This window comes from Epinephelus lanceolatus, chromosome 19 (genome assembly GCF_041903045.1).
Source record: "Epinephelus lanceolatus isolate andai-2023 chromosome 19, ASM4190304v1, whole genome shotgun sequence".
Lineage (NCBI taxonomy): Eukaryota > Metazoa > Chordata > Actinopteri > Perciformes > Serranidae > Epinephelus > Epinephelus lanceolatus.
Genome location: NC_135752.1, coordinates 11,797,429 through 11,815,845, shown reverse-complemented (window position 1 = coordinate 11,815,845; position 18,417 = coordinate 11,797,429). Strand labels below are relative to the sequence as shown.

Genomic DNA, 18,417 nt, shown 5'->3' with positions numbered 1-18,417 from the left:
ACTGCAGTTATTAATACTAATCAAGAAAAGCACTTCTTGCTTATATGGATGCATATTTTTGACATCATGTCCATGCAGCATACTGTACAAGGCTTGTCTTCAGTTTACATTGTGTTGCTTATACAAACGTTGCTCTGCAGTCCAACTATACTGCAATCAGACCTGGGTCAGTAAGAAACTCAAACAGCATACACACACACACACACACTCACACACGCTGAATAATATTCCTTTAATTACTGAAGCATTTCAGAAGACTATTAAAGGTGCTCTTGTCATAAAAACAAACTCGTCTTGAGAAGGCTTGTCAACAAGTTTTACCAAATTTTCATAGACATACTGTCGCTTTGTGGGTTTAACTGTGTATATATAGCAACCGTGTTGATATTTCTGTTTCTGTAAGTGATCCATTTTCTCTTTTCCTCTTGCAGACACTGAATGACCCCACACCTGGTGAACAAGTACAACACAACATGCTGTGCAGCCCCTGAGAGAATTTTGATAGAAATCAAGGTACATCAGTCAATGTGGTTGTTCTTAAAGTGGCATTGTTTTCCATTAAGTTGAATAAGTTTATGCCCTACCAAGGCCAGTTGTGTTCGTGACAGTGGGCAAATGACATTCACAGCATTTACATATTACCTCTTATACAGTACATTTTTACTCCGGTTGTGTTTAGTACATATGCCTGGAACCAGCAAAGGGCTGTATCACAGTTTGTCCTTGAGGGTATTCTTAAATGTCTAGTGTGTAGGATTTAGTGGCATCTAGTGGCTAAGATTGCAGATTGCATCCAACTGAATCTTTACTGTGTGCCAAGTGTGTAGGAGAACTACAATAGAATAAAAACACGAATGGCCCTGTCTAGAGTCAGTGTTGGAAAAGGACCTGCTCCATATGTTGAAATAAATTCTAAAGTAATGAAAACACAACAATTCTTAGATTCAGGTGGTTCTACACTAAAGAAGTCTTATCATATTGAATTCCATGGGGGACTCTTACCTGTAGTGCTATTGATCAATCTAGATTGTTTTCGTTTTAGTTGCCAAGTGATGGAGATATCGGCCATAGAGATGTCTGCCTTCGCTCAAATATAATAGGACTTGATGGCACTCGGCTTGTGGTGCTCAAATGACCAAAAAACTACATTTGAAAAATACAACAGCAATGTCTCTTTCCAGAAATCACATAATTCACAGACCTTGTATTGAGCTGTTTCATGTAGGAACTATTTTCATTCTACTGAACCTCACCTGCCAACCTTATCTATGCACAGAAGGAAGCGTGCATCTACTGCTAGCTCACCTAACACCACTGAGCTAGCTAATGTTACAGCTCAGCTGAGGAGGATGCCATAATGTTTACACCTTGTGCTTTCAGGAATATGGGCCTCTTGTCCATAAGTAGATGCTTTTGTCACATGGTAATAGGGCTGGCAATTGTAGTTTGGTAGAAAGAAAATAGTTCCTACATGAAACTGCTCACAACAAGGTCTGTGGATAGCTTGAATAACCGAGTCATGATTTTTGGAAAAGACATTACTGTTGAGTTTTTCAAATGTATTTTTTTGGTGCTTTGAGCACCACAAGCTGAGTGCCATCTAGTTCCATTATATTTGAAAGAGGCTGAAATCTCTTAACACAAGGCAACTTGCAATCTACATTGACAAATAGCACCACAGGTAAGAGGAAAAACATGTATTTTTGATTCTAGGGTGAACTGTTCCATTGATAAAAAGAACAGATTTGCAAAATGAATAGAATGAGAGAGAAGATTTTACATCCTGGTGGCATTCACCAGTCATGTCTTTTGTTCCGTCACTTTAAAGTCCTGCAACCACAGGTGGCTGGAGCCCGGTGAATACATTGTACAGCAGGTAAAAGGAATATTTTAGCAGCATATAGTTAACTGATGGACTGGGAGGAGCCACTCCATAGGGAGGTGCAACATGATTACACAGCATCCCAGATCTGCTTCCAAGGGCAGATGATCTACTTTTTTAATCTGAATGCATATTTTAGAATAAAATTATATCTTTTCTGCATTCTCAAGAGTTTTGCTTTATATAAAAATGAAATGTGTATTAAATAATATGCCCTCACACACTAAGATGGAATTTCTAAATAGGCTGATAGTGGGGTTTTAAATTTATATCAGCATGATCCACTTCTCACAAGGCAGGTTTGTGGTCACTTTTAGAGTTTATTACCTGTAGTCATTGGCTGTAGTTTCTGCTGTCCCTCCTGTATGCTCCAGGGTAAAAAGCTAACAAATAGTAGCCTACATGAATGATGATTGTTATGCCTAATGAGCAGACACAGTGAGAAACAGTGACATGTGATAAACAGCAGAGAATAGGGAGGATTATGATCTGACCTTGGCATGGTGGATGGCATGAGACCTGGGCGAGACTGCTGCCAAGCACCACTGCTCGAGAACAGGGGCACTTCCAGCCATGTTTGTAGTGACAAATCCAAATATTTTTTTAATCACACATGTTTTCTAATGAGACATTGGGACATTTACAGCTGTATCTGTGGCGGCCTAACCTTTGTATCTTTTAATGAGAGGCAAGAATATTTCCAGCTGTATTTGTGGCGAAAAAAAATGGTATTTTTTAACGAGATGTTGGGACATTTCCAGCCGTGTCTGGCAACCAAACCAGGTAGTTTAAGCCAAAACATGATGTTTTTCTAACCCTAACCCTTATATTTCCAGCCATGTTTGTGGTGGCACAATTGGGAAAGTTTTAACAAGACATCAGGACATTTCCAGCTCTGGTTGTAGCAACAAAACCAGGCAATTTTTTTTCTAGCCGTGCTTTTACACCTATAGCCTGTGTTGCTGACTACCAAACCAGGTATTTTAAGCCTTAAACATAATGTTTTCCTAATCCTAACACTGACATTTGCATCCCTGTTTGTGGCAACCAAATGGGCTTTAATGAGACATTGGGACATTTACGGTCATATTTTTTTTGTTTGTTTGTCTGTTTGATTTTTTAACAACCAAACCAGGTAAGTTTTTGAAGAAGCAGCTAAGTTTGAAGTTCGTGGTGACAAAACCTGGTATTTTCTTCTGAGATGTCAGGACATTTCCAGATGTTTTTGTGGCAACCAAACCAGGTATTTTAAGCCAAAACATGGCTGACGCAGGATGTTTTCCTAACCCTAATCATTACATTTTCAGCCATGTTTGTGAAGAGCACTACAGTACAATCTTATCTTACTATATAATGACGAAAACTCTGTGTCTGTATGTCTGTGTCTGTGTGTGTCTGTTCCACGTTTTTCTCCTCACTGACTTGGTCAATCCATGTGAAATTTGGCACAGTGGTGGAGGGTCATGGGAGGATGCGAATGAAGCAATATTACATCAATTGGCCAAAGGGGGGCGCTATAGCAACCGATTGAAAATGCAAACTTTGAATGGGCATATCTCATGCCCCGTATGTCGTAGAGACATGAAACTTTGCACAGAGATGCCTCTCCTCACGAGGAACAAATTTGCCTCAAGAACCCATAACTTCCGGTTATATAGATTTTCCGCCATTTTGAATTTTTTGAAAAACACTTCAAATCAATCTCTTCCTAGGAAGTTTGACTGATCTGCCTGAAACTCGGTGAACATAATCTAGGGACCAATATCTAAAGTTCCCTCTTGGCAAAAGTTGGAAAACTTACTAAAACTGAGCTTCTGTAAGGCAATGAATATTGCGGAGGGCGTGGCTCATCACATAAAGGTGTATAACATATCAAGGGTTTCACCGATCACCACGCAACTTTGTAGGCATATGAGCACACATAATCTGAGGGGACCCCTCCATTATTGACCCCATCAAACAAAATGGGGGCGCTAAAGAGCTAATTTCTTATCTAGGCCTAACCGCCATATCGATTTTTTCTAAACTTGGTAGATATGTAGAACAGGACGCTTCAAGGTGACTGGAGAAATTTAACTCTAATTGGCAACTGGGTGGCGCTATAACAACAGAAAAATGCTTGAAAATGGCTAAAATGCGACCGATCGCTGTGGCTCCCCCTGTGGCCAAACGTTTGGGTTTTTTCCTAATTTTTGGTATGACTAAGTCATGGTATGGTATGCTGTACATAATCATGGAAACTGTCAGTGTGTCATTCTGTCAGTCAGTCATTCTGTCTGTCCCACGTTTTTCTACTCACTGACGTGGTCAATCTATGAGAAACTGCACATAGGTATTGAGGATTGGCATAGGTAGGAGGTGACAAAGCTACCAATGGGTATGGACTAGTACTACTATATTTTACTGAGATGTTGGGACATTTTTCAACAATGTTTTTAGCGGCAACACCGCATATTTTTTAACAAGACACTGGGACATTTCCAGCTATGTTTGTGGTGGCCAAACCAGGTATTTTAAGCCAAAACATGTTCTCCTTGAGTTCACCCTGACAATTACAGACATATTTGAGGCAACTAAATCGAATATTTTGTCATGAGACATCACAACACTTCCAGCTGTGTATTTCAAGCCAAAACATGGACTTTTTCCAACCTTAACCAAGTGGTTTCTTCGCCTAAACCTAAGCACACATTAACCACAGCGTTGTTACAACAAAGAATTGAAAATTGAAACTAAAACAAAGTTTCAACATATGAAATGTTAAACGTAACATACCTGTGGTTTGCAGGAATATACACTGGCAGCATTTGTTCCGGTGATTGGGTTTATCACTGAATCAAAGAAAAGTTGTTTTTGAGGGTGAGGACGGACCCTCTGTAAAATCCATGGAAAAAAGTTACTGCCCCTTTAAAAAGGTACCCACGCATGCATAATTACACTGTTTTGGAAACAGTGCACTCCTCAAATTATAAACTGCAGATTAAATTTGCATAACAGACCTGGTGCCATCAAATGGCCACAGGGTTTTAATCAAGTGAAAAAGACGACATGTTATCCATCTTACAAGCTATCAAGGACAACATTATTAACCATCTCTGACTAATCGAAGCAACTGCAGACGCCGCTTCATTTTCACTGACAATAAAATGTTGCAGTGCACTTTTTTGCACATTGTATTGAGCCTTGCAAGTTTTAATAGAATGTGTGAATTTCTTGTCTGTTCTTATGTAGATGGTGGCTTGTTGCCACTGGCTGCAAATTCACTACAGATAAGATCTTTGACACGCAGCCAAACTGATGTTGTGGTGCATGTAAGCTCTGAATTGGCTTAGTGCTCTGCGTTGCAAGGTTACATGGAAGGGAGGGAAGAGTAATGGCTCAGTGCCTGAGTGAGTAAGCCTACACTACAAGGTGATTGCTTTCTTCCTCTCTTCAGCACCTCCTCTTCTCCAGCCCTCCCTCCCCATGCTCCTCCCATCTCCCTGCCTCTGTGCACCTCATAAATCACCATCTGCAGTACATGTGTTTCCTTTAAGACGCACACACTCGTAGAAATTGTGAACGAGAAAGAGAGAAATTGAGAATGAGAGTGGAAACACTTTGGCGAGGTAATGAAGAAGCCAATTCCTTCTCCCCATACCTTCCTCCTGGCTCTGTTGCTCGCTCTCTTCCTCCCTCACTCCCTGAGCTGCTACGCGGACTCCGTCATCAAAACACACAGTGAGGCGTGCTGGCTTGCTCACACTCTGTAGCTTGTGGACACACACACATTCACACATAGTCTCACACTGGAGCCAGCATTCAAGATGCAGCAGCAAGAGAGCATGTCTTCTGATTCCCTGTCAGGTAAATGCAAACTGAGATATGCATCTCTCTCATCTCTCCATCTATCCATCTTGTTTCTCCTCCTTTCACTGTTAAATGACACATTCTTATTTTGTCTCTCTGGCTTCTTTCTCTCTCTCCAGTTCTCTCTCTGTACCCATCTGTTCCTTTTTGTGTGTTTCTTTCCCTCTTATGTATGCCCATGAGTACATGTGTTGTGCTCTAAGAGGTGATAAACATGATGACTGTTATTGTAGAAAAACAGGAGGTGTACCTTTTTCCATATGGCAGTGCTGGAAGGAGTACATTACGGTGGAGTAGCTCCTGCTACTACGGCTGCCTCCCATCCAAAGCACAGCTGTGAAAGTACATATGGACTGGAGAATATTGCATTCCTCTGACCTAGATACAATGACAAAGCTTGTGCTACTTTGGCTGGGATCCTTGTTTTCCTCTAAATTAAAGTGAGTGTGGTACGTTAGAGTCAGTTGTACTAACATAAAGTGTTGTTTCGAGTGTCCGCCTATGGAGAGAAAGAGCGATTTGCATGCAGATTGCTGTGGGAATTCCGTTCATATATGGCATTAAAAAAGTGAGAGATCAAAGCAAGTGGCCTGGTTTGATGAAGGCAAGAGTGTGGAAGAGAAAGAGTGTGTTTGCATGTGCTGTGGTTGGCCTGTGGAGGTTGATAGTTGTCCTTGGTGATGAGGACGATCCTGCTGGGTATTGAGCTGGGAACGAGACTGTGCACACATCTTTCATTAGTTATGTAATTCATGTGATAGGAGCCCATTAAAATGTTAACCTGGAGGTAAAAAAAAAAAATGTTGGTCAGTGTCACTGACTGACACTGACTGCTAGATAAAACTTTACTGGTGATAATTATGGCATTACAAATCAGGATTATAATGAGAACTTTTTTTTCCTTTCGCAGAGCATCACAACTCATTAAGGCTGCTCAATGTGAGCCAAAAAAAACTAAAGGAAAAAAAACTGAGAGCAGCAAATAATATAACTATGGTGAAAGACAAAAAATATTTTGACTCAATTTCAACTCTGAATGACGATTAACAGCTAAAGTGGTGTTTGGGGCCTTTCATTCACAGTCCTCATTTTATCAGCCACATTATTAAGTTAACAACTACCTGAAGTGTATTTAAGGTTTTTTTTTGTTTGTTTGTTTGCTTGTTTTTTGAGAAGGTCAGGGAGGGTGATATCCCAGCATGCTCTGGGTAGAAAGCAGAGAAATTAGTCCATTACAATATCAACACAAAGATACATGATATTAATTCTTGCATGACTTTGCATTGTGAGAGAATACTCTGACACGCATGACAAGCACACAACCCTTAAATTTGCACAAGCCACTGTAATACCATTGAAAGGGTGAATTTTCAGTGTGTTCCAATACTCATACTATACTATTTAGAAAGCCAAGAAAAAAAGACCCAATATGAAGTAAGTTAAATGCATTATTGCTGCCAGTCACATTTTGCAGTATGCAAGCTGGCATGCTTTTCTTAGAATTCTGACCCACAATCCTCTGCACAGCGGAAGATACATCATATCGACTAAGCCTCAGACGGCTCATTGACAGTTGACCGAAGCTGCGATGACAGATGACAGCACTTTCAAGCGTACTGCGTGTCAGAATCTACAACACATGCAGTTATAGCTTCTAAGTTAAAACTACGCACACTGCAAAGTAACAACAGCGGAGCTCTCCAGGTTGACCTTCATCTCTGGCAAACTCAGCAAATGGCTTTTTGTTGTATCTCTCAGGTAACGTTAAGTTGAAGTGTTGAGATGTGCTGCGCTTCGCATCCTTTTTCTTTTTATTTCAAATTTCACACAATGGACTGTTAACGCATATCTATACAAGAAGGTTAAAGTTCAAGGGGAAAAATAATGATGAAGTAGTATGTCTCAATTATGTGCATATTCTATGCCAGAGTACATACTTTGTTGGCAGCTGCAGTACGTACTCAAAGTTAATAGAAAAAGTGTGTGATTCATAAAGCTGCAAGTATGTCTTTGTGACATTTTTTTCTGCAAGCTCAACTTGGCACCATCAAGTTGATCCTCTCATCTAATTCAGAACGCTCTTACACCTTTTTCTTTTTTCTTTTTGACTTGTCCTAACATGAGAGCATTTTGGTTATTTTCTGTACTCTAGGTTGACCAGGTTGCAAATTACTTTTTGGGACCAATTTACTGTGGAAAGAAGAAAAAAGCCTAGGAGTGCAACATAATTCTGTAATATGATTAGATCTTCATTTTTGTATTGACCCCGCCGCCCCGCCACCCACGCCACACCAAAAAAAAAAAAGAGAAAAAAAGAAAAACAAAATTGCATGAATGTACTTTCACCATAGTAGCAGGTGCTCCACAACTGATGCTAGGTGCACAATGCATCTTTTAATGTCTTGAATGAAATAATAAATAGAAATGAAAAATGCCACAGACTTTTAAAAAAAAAAAAAAAAAAAAATGCTTTAATACAAAGATTCTCATTTTCCTCTCTCTACTCACTTCAGGTAAGATCCAGTTAAAGGAACACTTCACAAAATGACCATTTGTAAATCAATTGCTCACCCAGTGTGACACTGAACTCATGAACTTTATTTCTTTCACATGCCTTCACAGTGAACAAAGAATCCAAAAACTGACAAATTTCTTGAAGAGTTGGAGTAAAAAATGGGCCACATTTAACAACAATTGTTAATGATCTGGGGGTAAAAGTGGACGCGGATCTCAAGTTTGACAGCCAAATTAAAGCTGTGGTGAAAACAAGCTTCTTCCAGTTAAGGCAGCTGGCAAAAGTAAAACCTTTTCTCCAGAGACAGCACTTTGAAACAGTAATTCATGCCTTTGTGACCACTTGGCTAGATTACTGCAATGCACTTTATATGGGGGTCAGTGGGTCCTCCATCGCACGTCTTCAACTGGTACAGAATGCAGCTGCACGTCTTTTAACTGGCACAAGAAAGTTTGAGCATATTTCACCAATTTTAGCTTCACTCCACTGGCTACCCGTCCATTTTAGAATTTATTTTAAAATTCTTTTATTTGCTTTTAAATCTCTAAATGGTCTTGCCCCAGCGTACCTCTCTGAGCTTCTGCACCCCTACACACCCAGCCGATCTCTCAGGTCAGCTGACCAGCTGCTCCTGAGGGTTCCCAAAACTAGGCTGAAGCTCAGAGGGGACCGAGCGTTTTCGGTTGCAGCTCCAAAATTGTGGAATGAACTGCCGCTGCACATTAGACAGGCCTCCTCACTGTTTAATTTTAAAACTCTTCTTAAAACGCACCTCTTTTCTTTGACTTTTAACACCACGTAGGTTGTTGATTTTATGTCGTATTTTGTCTTTTTATTATGTTTTATTGTGTTTATTTTACTGTACAGCACTTTGGAAACCTTTGTGTTTATTTAAATTGTGCTTTATAAATAAAATGGATTGGATTGGATTGGAACAGTAAATACAAACGCTCACACAACTCATGGGGTATAATCTAAGTCTCATTTATCCAGTGGTGTACTTTGCTTCCCAAACACATGCATTTTTGCTAAGCCCTTACTATTTAAAACACTCCTGCATGAGTAGTCCTATGCATGGACAAGTAGCGTGCCTGGCAAACATGTGCATGTGACCTCTGCTTGTGCATTCCATTGAGGAGAGTTCAAATCCATGTGCTTACCCAGCTGCGTTACTTGTGTCAAAGGTCCAGTGTGTAGGATTTAGCAGCATCTAGCGGTGAAGTTACAGATTGCAACCAACTGAAACTGGACAACTACAATGACTGACACTAAAAAACATGAATGGCCTTATCTAGAGCCAGTGTTCGGTCTGTTCGTTCTGGGCTACTGTGGAAACAACACAGCTGACTCTGCTCCGTATGTAGATGTAAACGGCTCATCTTAAGGTAAAGGAAACACAATAGATGCCTCCCACACTTGACCTATAAGAAGTAATTTTTCAGCCAAAAAAAAAAAAAAAAGATGTTTTCATATTGTTTTGCTGTTGTAAACGTGGCAGCCTTTTACACCAATTTGTCAAGAACTTTCTCCACTTTTGGATTCTTCGTTCACGGTGGAGGCATGCGAAAAAAAGATTCTCCTCACTAATACCACGGAACACAGATTGAGCAAGTGATATTCAAATCATTTTGTGGGTGAAGTATTCCTTTGAGATTGAAATAACAGTAAGTGATTATCTTCAGTGTGCTCTAAAAACAGAAACTTTCTTGCCGAGTTTCACAGTTGGATTTTCTTTAAATGACTTGCAAAAATATCGAGTTTAAGATTGTGACTCCGAGTGGCACAGTGGCATTTTGGAGGAAGACAAAACCTCATGTTGTTGTGGCATCCTTGGTGTTGTTCATGATTTACTGACACTTCAAACATCACTCCTGCTCTGACACCTCGCCTGTCACCCGCCACCAGTTTCATCCGTGTTCCCGGGTGAAATCATTATCAGTATCTCCTTCAGTTCAGGTTGATTCACGCACCTCTGCCGCACTTAATCTGTGCACAAACCGACAGCAGAACAACACAGCAGCACAGCTCTGGTACAGATGCACTTTTTGCTTCGTGGGCTTCTTGGACAGATGGGGGTTGCAATATCAGCGTGAACAAGAAAGGCATAATTTTACCCCTAAGTGTATTGTATTGGCGTACAGCAGTGACAATAGCAGGTGGCAAGTAGGATTACATAATGTGTGTGTGAGTGCGAGAGAAATGTGAAGGTTCGCTGGGAGTTAAAGCAAGGAAAAGTGTAAACCACTAATAAAATGACTTGTTTAATATGTCAGAGAAGTTGACAACATGCACTCTCTCCTCTTTTAGTTATGCATTTCTGCTGCATGCTACTCCAGGTTCCTTTCTGATGACAATACATTTTTTCTGATTGCCTTGGCACAGTTTCCACAACAGTTTGAATGTGCGAGATTTTTAATCAAAAGAGCCAAACTGCACTGAAAAGAACTGGCAACAAAACATTTCCTCAAATATGCTGCATTTTCCTAAAAGTATGAGCAGCAGACAAAAGACACGCACTGGCAAAACCTTGTACAGTATATGATAAACACATGAGCAAGCACACACAGAACATTTTTGCTCTGGCAGCAACTGTAAAAACCACATTAAGAAATAAAATTAAAGTGGGTCTGGAGCTGAATTTTCTGTGATGGGCCCTTTTATCACTATTGATTCTCACACATCATGCCTGCATTTCACCAGCAGCCAAACGGATTAGAGTGTGCTGGGAAGATTTTTACTTTTCAGTAAGGCTCCACTCAAAAATTGCAAGGCAACTAATGCAACCATCAAACACAACACGTAAAATTTAAAAATATACCATGAGATTATTACTGGGGAGTTGGTTGTGGTTAAAGTCAGGGTTAAGCAACTATGTGTAAAAATATGCTTTTATACTGCCTGTTTAAGGCGGGAATATCGTGCTGTTATGCTGCCCCGCAGTTCTGTATCAATAGGGGGACAGAGTTGTCTTGCCTGTGAGCTGGGAACGGAGGTAGTAACAGCACCGAAATCATGTCTGTAAAAATGGGACAGCCAGCAGGATGGGATCATGAGCAGCACGGGTGTGACATTTTGATGATGTGTTGTGTGGATTTAAAAAGTAGCTGATAGCAGTTAGCAGCTAACTCAAAGAAGAAGTGATGCAGTAAAAAAGTTAGCTATGAAGTGAGCACCTTTTAGATTTCAACAAGCTCATTTTATCCTTTTCACTACTTGATTATAACGAATCAAAAAAGCCATCCTCCACAGAACGTTTGTCAGTTTACTCTTTTCTCTCTGCAGTCCAAAAACGACTTCAAAGAATGACATTAACCTCAAGGACAAGCGTTTTTAAAGATAATTGAAAATTTTCCATTTGTTTGTATTAAAGGTCTAATATGTAGGATTTAATAGAATCAAGCGATGACATTGCAAAATGTCTCCTCTGTGTGTGGGAGAACAGTGGCCGACGCCAAAACACGAAGGACCCTTTCTAAAGATCATTTGTTCATTCTGGGCAATTGTAGAATGACGTGGCAGACTCCATGGAAGAGAACCTCCTCTGTACGTAGATATAAACAGCTCATTCTGAGGTAATGGAAATACAGTCAGGTCCATAATTATTTGGACAATGATACAGTTGTCGTCATTTTGGCTCTGTACACCACCACAATGGGTTTTAAATGAAACAATGAATACCTGCTTAAAGTGCAGACTCTCAGCTTTCATTTAAGGCTTTTTTCAAAAATGTAGTATGAACCGTGTAGGAATTACAACCATTTCTTCACACAGTCCCCCGACTTTAAGGGCTCATAAGTATTTGGACAAACTAACATAATCATCAATTAAACAGTCAGTTTTAATACTTGGTTGCAAATCCTTTACAGTCAATGACTGCCTGAAGTGATGGACACATAGACATCATCAGATGCTGGGTTTCTTCCCTGGTGATGCTCTGCCAGCCCTTTACTGCAGCCGTCTGCACTTCCTGCTTGTGTTTTGGGTGTTTTGCCCTCAGTTTTGGCTTCAGCAAGAGAAACGCATGCTCAATTGGATTCAGGTCAGATGATATGGCTTGGCCATTGCAGAACATTCCACTTCTTTGCCTTAAAAATGTTTTTGGTTGCTTTTGCAATATGCTTCAGGTCAATGTCCAACTGCACTGTGAAGCATCATCCAATGAGTTTTGAAGCATTTGGTTGAATCTGAGCAGATAATGGTGCCCCAAACACTTCAGCTTTCATCCTGCTGCTCTTGTAAGCAAGACAAGACTTCACTAGAATAAATACAGAGGATTTATCACAAGATGCAAACCATTGGTTAGCCTTAAAAATGGAAGGCCAGATTAGAGTTTGTCAAAAACCATCTAAAAAGCCTGTACAGTTGTGGAACAGCATACTATGGCCAGATAAAACAAAGATCAACTACCTATGGGAAGACAAGAGAAGGAAGAAGGGAAGGAACTGCTCATGATCCAAAGCACACCACCTCATCAGTGAAGCATGGTGGAGGTACTGTTATGTCATGGCCATGTATGGCTGCCAGTGGAACTGGTTCTCTTGTATTTATTGATGATGTGACTGCTGAGAAGAGCAGCAGGATGAAAGCTGAAGTGTTTGGGGCACCATTATCTGCTCAGATTCAACCAAATGCTTCAAAACTCATTGGACGATGCTTCACAGTGCAGATGGACATTGACCTGAAGCATACTGCAAAAGCAACCAAAGACATTTTTAAGGCAAAGAAGTGGAATGTTCTGCAACGGCCAAGTCATATCATCTGACCTGAATCCAATTGAGCATGCGTTTCTCTTGCTGAAGCCAAAACTGAGGGCAAAACACCCAAAACACAAGCAGAAAGTGCAGACGGCTGCAGTAAAGGGCTGGCAGAGCATCACCAGGGAAGAAACCCAGCATCTGATGATGCCTATGTGTCCAACGCTTCAGGCAGTCATTGACTGTAAAGGATTTGCAACCAAGTATTAAAACTGACTGTTTAATTGATGATTATGTTAGTTTGTCCAAATACTTATGAGCCCTTAAAGTCGGGGGACTGTGTGAAGAAATGGTTGTAATTCCTACACGGTTCATACTACATTTTTGAAAAAAGCCTTAAATGAAAGCTGAGAGTCTGCACTTTAAACAGGTATTCATTGTTTCATTTAAAATCCATTGTGGTGGTGTACAGAGCCAAAATGACGACAACTGTATCATTGTCCAAATAATTATGGACCTAACTGTATATTCTTATTCTTATAAACTAATGAAAACAGAGCAACTAAATCCTACACACTGGACCTTTAACACCACAATACTGTAGTTGTTTCGGTTGAATGCTGTTTCTCCCTTCTTAAAATAATCCAAAAACATTTAATTCAATAAACCTATTGTTTGGTTTTATACATATTCGTCCTTCTAACCTTAATGTCTTAACATTTGTGGCTGTAAAACATCAAGGTTAAATGTCTGGAGTGGAGGAGAAAACCCTTCTCTTTCTAAGGTTTCTGGCACACTAAGAAATGCCACCATGAAATCACAGGTCAATATAATTTTTATGTTACTTACATAGTTAAAAAATTGAAATATGGGGGTCGGCGCAGTATCAGAAAATGAAGTTCAGACTTGTTGCGTGATTATCACAGCATTTAATTCTGTAAAAGCATCAGGCGTTTTGAATTGGCATGAATAATAAATGACAACCTCCCAGGGACCCACAGATGAAGGAAAGGCTGAAACTGTGGTTCGCCTTAAAGGGTGCAACACTGTCCTTTAAAATAACTAAAGCTTCAAGGGAGAATCAGTGAAGGACCCAGGTGGAACACAATGGGCTAAATAAAAACTAAAAGATCTTGGATGGCAATGCAGCAGCAGCAGCAGCAGGTATCTCGGGACTACAGAATATAAATCCTCAGCAAACCACAGGACCCTTGAACACAACTTGTGTTCCTTCCCACTAAAACCTGTAGCTTGTACTTCTCTTTAAAAAGCGTAAGCCCACCAATACCCTGCATCTAACAGTGTTATAAAAGGAAACTACACAACACATATCAGTCAGAAGGCATGGAGACCAAGCTCAACACTGCCTGCAGTGAGTTTACATTGGAGCCACACAGGTGCCGGCAATTGAGCCTGATTGCCTGAGAAGAGAGGCGTCCACGTGGCACCTGAGCCAGAATTTCAAAATGGGACAAAATAGATTATAATTATAAACACATTGGAGCAATGTTGGAGAGAATAGATTGCCCATTTAAACCCCCTTTCCTTTATTGCCAACAGTTTCCCCTTTCAGATGATCAGGAAGTCAGTTCTGCACCATTTACGCAAAAGTCCATAAACTGTGAAACGTATTCTGTTGTTGTGTCATAAATTTGAATTTCCTTCCAAATTATGACTTGCTTTGCCAGTGTCCTTTAAAGATTATATTTGATCTCCCAAGGAATTGTTCCATCACTTCTCAAAGGAGTGAGGAAATCAAAGCTGGATTATTATTTTGGCACAGCATGTTTCTTTAGTTTGTGATATCACTGCTCCTCCTTTATCTCTGTATTATGTGTAACAGTCATTCATGCCTCAGAAGGGTCTGACAAAGAATCTCTTCACCCAGCAGAGAAAATAATTGTTTCCTGGGGTTATGTTTCCTTTTTAAATCAGTGGATTTAAAATTGACACTGATATTACTGAAGACAATTCCAGTACTAAAATTACAATAAAGCTAGGAAAAGCTTTTGTTTGCTGGGTGCTGATGTTTTTTATGAACAGTAATATACTTGAGTAAATACCTGTTGAAATGAGCAACCTTAACTGGTTTACCACACCTGATTTACTGTTTCAGAAAATCATCACACAAAGCTTGTATATTTATATGTATGTAATCTAAAAATGTCCTCATGATTAAGAGCATTCAGCTTCTGAAATACTTGCTGCCACTGTGCATACATATTTCATTTTTTTATGCATGGCTGTCTTGTTGCAGTCTTGTTTGTCCTCTCTGGTATCAGCTGAAGGTCACCCTCAGTCTTAAATCAATAAAAGGAATACTTGACCCCGCGAATGACCACTTCTGTATCAATTACTCATCCCATGTTATGCTGAATTTATGAAGTAAATTTTGTTTTCCTCACATGCCGCCGGTGAATGAGGAATCCAAAAACGGAGAAAATTCTTGATGAACTGAAGTAAAAGGGGTCCAAGTTCAAAAACAGCAAAACTATACCAAACATATGTTAACAAACTCTCACACACATAAACTCTCATTCTACATAGTCCACAGTCTCAAACACGTAAGAGTAGCACTCCTGGGTAGGCGCATAGGTGTGAGGAGAAACTGAATATAATGTTATTGACAAAAACAGTAATTTTACGTCACTGAACATGGGAGCTGCTGTTCCACTGCTGCCTCAATCAGTCAGTTAGTTTGTGTTATTGTGTGACTTCAGTGTTTAAAGGGCTAGTTTGGATTCACCAAAGCCACACAATAACTCAAACTACCACGTTGGAAAGGTCTGTCTGTTTGGGAAGTACTGAGCATATGACTGGATAAATGAGACTGAGAGTACACTGCAGGAGTTGTTTGAGAGTTTGTAAATGGATGTTATGAAGTACTTTTGCTGTTGTTAAACACAACCTGGTTTCACACTGAAGTCGTCGAAATCTGGTGCTTGGTCAGTGACTTCCGGTGTCAGACACCAACAAAGTCATCCTTTTTACTCAGGATGGATCCAACAACCACCGACTTTCAGCTGGGAGGCCAGTGTTCGCTTTCTGTAAGATTGCCAAAGCCAAACCCTGTCCTTTTTTTCCAAAATCCAACCACATGCTTTTATCCCCTAAATCCAACCTTGTGAGTGTGTTTGCAAAACCTAATCATGTGTGTCCGTTGTTTAAGGAAAAAAAACATCAATTCTTGGTGTTGTCCAGACATAGTGCGGTGATTTTGAAAGAGACTGTATGCAAACTGTATATTTTCCTGTGAAAACGGAAGTGTATTTTGAAGACAGACAATGTATGTAACAGATTGACAAGCGTCCCAGAACATCAACAACCAACGCACCCATGGTACTTTCCACGCTGTATCTCGACATGGAAGGTCCATGACCAAACATCCATATGTGACAAGGTCAGAATGAGAATTCCCTATGACTTGAATTCATCAGCAGTTTTTTCCATTTTTGGATTCAACACAACACGGGGTGAGTAATTGATATGCAAATGGTTATTTAGGGGGTGAAGTATTCATTTAACCCCCCCGCCCCCTTCCTTTTTTTGAAATAGATTTTTCAAATGTTTGTGTATTCGGGATCATTAATGGAATAGATTTGCACACGGGTGAGAAGAGTCACACTGCAGCTATTCGGCTATTTACATTTACACACTTCCCTACTTCCCCCTGTGATTTGCAAGTACTGCGTGCTGTGACTGGCTAGTACTCAACACGTCAACAAAGGCAGCTGGGTTATGGCACTTGAGACTGAAGTAAATTTATGAGAAAAAAAACTCACAGAAGTATGACCAGGAAGTCAGGTGATGTAGTGCAAAGGGCGACAGAGTCCATGGAGGGAATAAGACATGGTGGGTGAATAGGTCAAGCACAACACTTTCAAACAGGAGACTGGGGTTTGAGTCCTATATGGTTCAGTGTTGGGTTATTATATTTAAACTTGGTTTAAGCCCAGGACTTTACACCCCAGTGCAAAAAGCATTGCTGTCTGTACACGCCTGGGTGCTAATAGCATCTGCCTAATGGAATCAAAGAGACAGTCTTTAATGCAGCTTGATAAACAGTATCTATTGTTCTTTTAAACAGCAGCAACAGCACAATGGCAACATCACCATCGTTGCTCAGCTCACCCTCAAAACTATTGAATGAAGAATTTTCAATTTCAACCCAAGCTTCCTGTTCATTTTCTCCTTGAGTAGAGCACTAGGTCGTAATGTCCTGTGATACAGAACGAGAACATCTCCTTCCTCATGGAGAGGCCAGACAAAGAATGTTCAGCCAGCAGCTACTGACAGAGACCAAAGTCTGGGTCAGTTTGTATGTAACCAAAACATCCTCGATTGCAGTCAAGAGTAGCAAAGCCTACGCAGCTCCCACTCAACAGCTAAAAGATACGACTCAAAATCTACTATTAAGTTGAGGCTTGACAGTAAAGGTGATCGGAGTTCACAGCCACAAAGCTGCAAAATGGATGTTAAAACATTCTCTTATTGACCTCTGAATCCATTGTTTTGTATTAGTATTCAGGCACTACCCTCTGTTGCACTCTCGGCTTACAGTCTTTTTTGTGCATTTGTTTGTTTTGTTTCTTTTTTACACCGTTATTAAGATTCTTTTTCAAGTGCATGTAACCAGGCCTTGCCATCATAGAAACACAGGGACACAGTGTTACAGTCTTTTTTCACATTTAGTTTTCACAGTCCAGCTGTTATTCAGAGAACTTAACAAACTAATTGTTTCTGTTGTGTGTGTGTGTGTGTGTGTGTGTGTGTGTGTGAGAGAGAGAGAGAGAGACAGAGAGAGACAATGAGTGGGCATGCTAACGAGCCAATTGACCTAACTCCAACCAATTCAGCAATCCAAATAGCACCACCCATGCAGTACTACATCAACTGAATTTCATTATATGATTTTAAATCTTGAAAATTTTGTCCCCCCCCCCCCTCACATTCAATGGACAAAGCCGGCCAGTCAGCAGAAAACTTTGGCATTGTACATTTCTGCAAAGCATGGTTACATTACATTTGTACAATTGATGAGTGTCACATGAGCAAAGTGACACCTGGTCTCACTCCGAAGTCATTGAATATCGCTTGGGCAGTGTCAGACACCCATGAACAGAGCCATCCTTTCACGTTGGCATGATACATGGTTGATCATCATTATTATGTAATGGTGCCCAGTGGTGTCAGGGGGAAAAGCGCTGGAACAACAGCATAAGTTAAGAGGGCAAAACGTCCAAGTAGGGTGGGTGGAAGTGGTGGTGGTGGATGGGTCCAACAACCACCAACTCTCATCCAGGAGGCCGGTGTTCGCTTCCCATAAGAATGTAAAGCAAAACCAAACCACAGGCTTTTGTTGCCTAGACCCAACCACCTGCATGTGTTGTTGAAGGAAAAAAATGTCAACTTGTGGTGTTGTACTGATGTAGACTGTTTATTTTGAAAGAGGCTGTATGCAAACTGTACACTTCCTG

General features: G+C 40.4%; 1 protein-coding gene across 4 annotated transcripts in view; it reads left to right on the top strand.

Annotated features, from left to right (window-relative positions):
- The first annotated feature begins 5,603 nt into the window (after nucleotides 1-5,603).
- Nucleotides 5,604-18,417, top strand: part of dab2ipb (DAB2 interacting protein b) — a 248,691-nt gene continuing 235,877 nt past the window's right edge. For all 4 annotated transcript variants that reach the window (XM_033647462.2, XM_033647470.2, XM_033647467.2 and 1 more), the window contains exon 1: nucleotides 5,604-5,728. In XM_033647462.2, the coding sequence (XP_033503353.2) occupies nucleotides 5,689-5,728 (40 nt within the window). In that variant the 5' untranslated portion in view covers nucleotides 5,604-5,688. The remainder of the gene's footprint in view (nucleotides 5,729-18,417) is intronic.